We start from the raw sequence: 5,945 nt of genomic DNA on the forward strand, positions 1-5,945 counted from the left end.
CACCAAAAAAAACTCCAAGCTAAATCCCCTGAGGACTGCATCTGACATTTTTCACTTCATTTAAACAGTATAGGCTTTGTTCCAGTCCATACAGCTGAAATAGCACTTTGCATTTAGATTAAGAGTGAAAACCATCTGTTTTCCGTTTCACTTTTCCTCCATATTCTTTAAAATATAAACTCGTCTAGTAGGAAACACGGTCTTTTTTTGATGATGACATTTTTATGAAGTGTTCTCTGTTCAGCCCCTTCATCCTTTCATTTTCTTCCACTGGACTGCAGTGTTACTGTTTCTTATTTTTTCCCTTTTTTATTATTTGTTATTGCTTCTATCGTTAATTAACACGCTTACAGCACCAAATTGCCATCATGAAGTGGAATCATTTAACAAAGAAGGGATCACACACGCTCCAGCTCAATTGCGCCTGTATGCCTCACATTTAACCAGTTTAGTGAGAAACGGCCACATTTTTCGGTGATCTTACTCTTGAGCAATGACTAAAACTTAAGACATCCTTGATATGTAGCAGCCCTGCAAAAAGGTGAGTTATTGCAGGTTTTTTTTTTTAATTTGTTTGTTTTGTTGTTGTTGTTGTTTTGTTTTTTTTTAGAGTTTTGGAGAAGAAAAGAGCTGCAACGAGATCAGCACTCCCTACTCTGCAAGTCTCCTTCTGAAAAAGCAGTAACGAGTGATAGCCTACCTAAGTATTGCATTACTTGTCGGGGCTATGTGGAGTCCATGCATGCAGCACTGGCCGTGGCAGAGGCGGAGAGTCCACATCTTGAAATAATCTCGCCCCCCGGGCTGCTCGGGTTAAAGGAGGAGGCGCGGCGCAATGTGGTAGAGATATTAGAGAAACCCGAGAGCCGCTCATCAGACAGCTCATTTACTGAAGCACTGAGGTTTTTACACAGCCTGAGAGCAACTAGACCCGGAGCTGAAGTGGCCTGAGAGTCTGCATGTCCACTATGGATATATACACATATGCATTTACATTACAGGAGCTGCTATTCGAATCATTTCAGCAATATACCCCCAATCAGTCTTGTTTAGTCTGCACTAAAACTGTAAATGAATAAAATATGGGGGCCTACTTGCAGAGTACTAAAAATGTACTGTATCAATGTAATGAATCATATTAAAGTTTCAGGTATATTTTTCTCTGCAGGCCCATTTTGAACAGTAAATTAACAATATTTTAAAAACAAAACAAAAAAACAACATTTTCAATTAACTCCCAAAGCTCACATTGTCATATAAGGTTTCTTTAGTGGTGTTACCGCCAATCAGCTGATGAGATCAATATTAATTTTAGCGTGGCGAGATAAGATGGTTAGGTCCAGTCTAGTGTCTGGCAGAGTTAAAAAAAAAATTAAAAAAAAGTCAAGTAAAGTTTTTGGTCTCACACCTGATCACGGAGGTTTTCCAACAGTTATCTTCACTAAATTTAGAAGAAAAAAATCAGTAGCTTAGATATGTGCATACATAACATAGCCTACCTTTCTATTCAGATTTTGTATGTATTTGCAAACACCATTTAAAACGTGTCCGTTTGTAATATCTGGTAGGTTTAATTAAAATGATTAGATTTTGCAGTTTGTGGCTGTTCAGTGATGATGATCTGTGTTTTTTCAGGTGTCTGTCGCCGCAAAAACAAGAGTTCAAAGCAATCTGCACAGTAGAAATCTCTTAGGAAAGGGGGTCATCTTCTCAAAATGTGTTGGGCGAATTTCTTTTAAAGTTAAATATTATTTTCTACAGGCCAAATCTTGCTCCTTAACGTATTGAAAGGGAGTCTAGTTTCAGTCTCTGGTGCAGATAAAGAAATGTGATCTATGGCTCAAACCAACAACTGCCCCACCAAGAAGTGTCGCGCAGAACTCATTTACTAATGGATTGGTTTAGTGTTTCACCCCACAGAAAAAACACTGGAGCCAGTGCGGTGCCCGTCTAATCCTTGAAATATAAATGTAGGCTGTGAATTCAGAAGCAGCTCTTCAAAAAAAAAGAAGAAAAAAAGAGAGACAGACAGACAGACAGACAGACAGCCAGAACATGTGATTGTTGAATGTTGAAAATGAGAATGAAAAAGCAAACAAAATGAAAAAAAGTCCGTATATATCACATTCATTTTTAACTCTATAGGAAAGTATTAAAAAAAGAGTCACACGATTGAATAAAATGGCTAAATTGCAACTTGACGCCAAAGACTCAATATATCTAAAATCAGAAATTCCCTTTCCGTTTGTGCTCCAACCCTGACGATATTTGTCAAAAAAGTGGAGCAGCATAAACCATGTGGTATTTCATATTACTCTCTCTCTCTCTCTCTCTCTCTCTCTCTCTCTCTCTCTCTCTCTCTCTCTCTCTCTCTCTCTCTCTCTCTCTCTCTCTCTCTCTCTCTCTCTCTCTGTCTCTGTCTGACACACACACACACACACACACACACACACACACACACACACACACACACACACACACACACACACACACACACACACTTAAGTGGCTGATTTCCTACTGGTGGTCTATGGCCCAGAACACGTTTGGCAGGTAGTATGGGTTTCTCATATAAAGACGTGCGTAATGGCAAGCAAAGGCCCAATTATCATAGGAACTTATTAAATTATATCACCTCGTAAAATAAACGGCCTCCGTAATTAATAGACTTTGAAAGGTGGGGATACAATTAAATGTTCAATCTGCATGTGATTAAGGCGGTGGGCGTTGATCAGTAGAAATGGTCAATAAATAAATAGGTAAGAAACCTCCAGTTGGGGCAAATAACAGAAAAGTAACCAAAAACCAATTAAGATTTAAAATGTTTATGCATTTGTTTTTTTTTGTTTTTTTTAATTGAAATATCTTGTATTACCTGTAGTTTGTTGCTGCTTGTTTTGTAGCCTGTTTTAAGTGTGCATCATAAAGATATTTCAGCCTTTTAAAGTGGATAAACTTTCCTCCTCAAATAAAAAGCTTTGTGTTTTTGTGGGTTTACCCTCCATTGGACATGATTACTGATAACGTATTGAGATGCAGCGTGTGGTTTGTCCCACGTGGGAAATCCAAGCCTATTATTATAGAAGATGTATATTCAGAAGATGTTAATAAGGCTTTTTAAGAGGTCTGTAATAATTGATTAGTGTTTAGGTGCTGCTCTGCTCCCTCAGCTGAAGCGGGAGAGGGATTGTGGGGGCGGGAGGTGGGAGCGCTCCTATTTCAGCCCCTGACGCACTGCCTCTGGGGAGGAAACGGAGCTGCAAACTCAGTCCTGCTCTGCTGTACAGGGTGCAGGGCAGAGGGAGAGCCAATCACCGAAACGCACAGGCTCCCTTTAAGCCTGACATATCTCCAACAGGAACAAATTGTCCCAACAATCAACATCCCAATCTGCTGCGCGCATCAGGGGCTGGAGTGGACTGTATAGCCTATAGGCCTGTGTTTGTTGCGCGGACGGACTGCGCAGGATTGCACCGTAACAAGAAACTTTCAATACACAGACAAAATAAACGACAGCTATCGCTTTGGATACCAACGTTTCGGGCGGAGGAGTGAGCTCGGACATCATGTCTATTTTGCCGTCCTTCGGCTTTACGCAGGAGCAAGTGGCATGCGTGTGCGAGGTGTTGCAGCAGGGAGGAAACCTGGAGAGGCTCGGTCGCTTCCTGTGGTCTCTACCCGCGTGTGATCACCTTCACAAGAACGAGAGCGTCCTCAAAGCCAAGGCAGTGGTGGCTTTTCATCGGGGGAACTTCAGAGAGCTCTATAAGATCCTGGAAAGCCACCAGTTTTCTCCGCACAACCACCCGAAGCTGCAGCAGCTGTGGCTGAAGGCGCACTACGTAGAGGCAGAGAAGCTGCGGGGACGGCCGCTCGGAGCTGTAGGGAAATACAGAGTGCGGAGGAAATTCCCGCTGCCCCGTACGATATGGGACGGCGAAGAGACCAGCTACTGCTTTAAAGAGAAGTCCAGGGGCGTCCTGAGAGAGTGGTACACGCATAACCCCTACCCGTCCCCGCGGGAAAAGAGAGAGCTGGCCGAGGCCACAGGACTGACCACCACGCAGGTCAGCAACTGGTTCAAAAACAGACGGCAGAGAGACAGAGCCGCAGAGGCGAAGGAGAGGTACGTCTCACTGGCACAGCCTCGGCGCTGCTTGTCATTTCTACTGGTCAAAGAAATGCACATTTTGACTTGTTTCAAGCGTAAATTATGCTTCAGGTTAGGTGGAAAAAAATGTCCAAATGTGCCTACAATCAACGAAAGTATAAGAGAGTGCAGGAAGCAGAGTTACAACTCTCTGACAGTAGTCATACCATGCAGGCAAGAGGGACGTGACAAAGCAGGAAAAGAAAGTGAATTATATTTCTTACAGGAATCATTTTGTTTCCATTATCATTTTGAATTTGTTTCTGGATACGTTTGGTCCCCAAAATCAGACACGTCCACAGTGATGTTGGATAAACAGTAGCGTGTTGTTGACAAATGATGGACTCTCTTCAGTCCGAGGCTTAATAATGATCTAAACGATACGAAATCTCAAATAAATAACAACACTCTTAAATACATATCAGTGTTTTTCTAGGAATTATGGAAAAATTTAAAAAAGCAAAATGGTCTTTTTTTTTTTTAAAGAAAACTGTTTTTTGTTTTTATTAAATTGTCTCGCATTGGAATAAAATAACCCACATATCATATAATGATTGTATTAGTCGTCTAACATAAAGTAAAAAAACACCCTTAAAATTGTACACAAAGATGAACAGCTAAACATGTGATTCGTTTTTCTTCAGGGCCTGTGTCCATTATATTTTGTGGTGCTGTTGTAAAATAATTATGGATGCCTTGTTTACAATTTTAGACCTTTTTTTTTTTTTTTTTTTAAATCTCCAATATGTTCCCTACAAGCCTCACACACGTACTGATTCAATGCACTTCTCTAAAACATCCGCATTTTATCTAATTCCTCCCATTGTCATTTCCAGAGAGAACAGTGAAAACAACAACGCAGGCGGCAACAAACAGAACCAGCTGTCCCCGCTGGATGGAGGAAAATCTCTCATGTCCAGCTCGGAGGACGAGTTTTCTCCACCTCAGAGCCCCGACCAGAACTCGCTTTTGCTCCAGGGCAACATGAGCCACCCCGGGGCCTCCGCTTACTCCATGCCCGGCCTCGGGGCCCCACAGTCGGTGCACGGCATGCACGGACACCCGCACCAACTGCAGGACTCCTTGTTGGGACCTCTAACCTCCAGTCTTGTGGATTTGGGCTCTTAAAGAGGCTGTCAGATTATTATATTTTACAACCACCACCCCACCCCCCAAAAAAAACAGAAGAGAAGAAGACTGATAAGTGTATAAGATTGAGTAGCCTACATGTATGAAATAACACTATAGTAGCCTACCTTATAATATAGACTGACTTGTCTGTCGTAAAATTTGGTTAGAACAAAAACTTCTTTATGCGCTTATCCTGTCCTCCACTGTGAGGAGGTTTTTCTCATCTCCTGCAAAACACACAAACAAGACCTTTCTGAAACTCTAAACACAACAAAACACTTAACTGGACTGCCCATTTGCTTAATTTATGATATTTTGTTAAGATACAAAAAATATAGTACCTTCCTGCAATGGAAACTAAGAGGTAACGTTTTCATTAGAGTCATGGTAATTAGTTTCCAATAAAACAAAAGTAATTCATTTGTCTCTGTGTTATTTGTGTATTTAAAGAAAAATATAGCAGCTTTAAACCTGCACAGACCAAATGAAACGGGAAGATAATTATTGACTATTTACATTTAATTAATTGTGAATTAAAGGAAATTAATTTTCCTATTAAACATTTTTGCTGTCGACATTTTTAAGTTTTTGCCTGCTGTTTGTGCTTAAAAATAGAGACCAAAATCGTATAATCGTGTAGAAATTGCATGAAAAAAGTAACAAG

General features: G+C 40.9%; 1 protein-coding gene across 1 annotated transcript; it reads left to right on the forward strand.

Moving 5' to 3' along the window:
• Positions 1–3,289: 3,289 nt before the first annotated feature.
• six1a (SIX homeobox 1a) lies at positions 3,290–5,701 on the forward strand. Its single transcript, XM_062440226.1, has 2 exons — positions 3,290–4,126; positions 4,987–5,701. The coding sequence occupies exons 1-2, from the start codon at positions 3,567–3,569 to the stop codon at positions 5,276–5,278; spliced, it is 852 nt and encodes a 283-aa protein (XP_062296210.1). The 5' UTR covers positions 3,290–3,566; the 3' UTR covers positions 5,279–5,701.
• Positions 5,702–5,945: the final 244 nt, after the last annotated feature.

Source organism: Scomber scombrus, chromosome 19 (assembly GCF_963691925.1).
Source record: "Scomber scombrus chromosome 19, fScoSco1.1, whole genome shotgun sequence".
In the NCBI taxonomy this organism is placed as follows: domain Eukaryota; kingdom Metazoa; phylum Chordata; class Actinopteri; order Scombriformes; family Scombridae; genus Scomber; species Scomber scombrus.

What these genes read in the sequence shown, in the direction of transcription:
- six1a (XM_062440226.1), top strand. Translation starts at nt 3,567, where the DNA reads ATGTCTATTTTGCCGTCCTTCGGCTTTACGCAGGAGCAAGTGGCATGC. An exon ending in GCCGCAGAGGCGAAGGAGAG is followed by an intron (nt 4,127 to 4,986) that starts GTACGTCTCACT and finishes TGTCATTTCCAG; the next exon opens with AGAGAACAGTGAAAACAACA.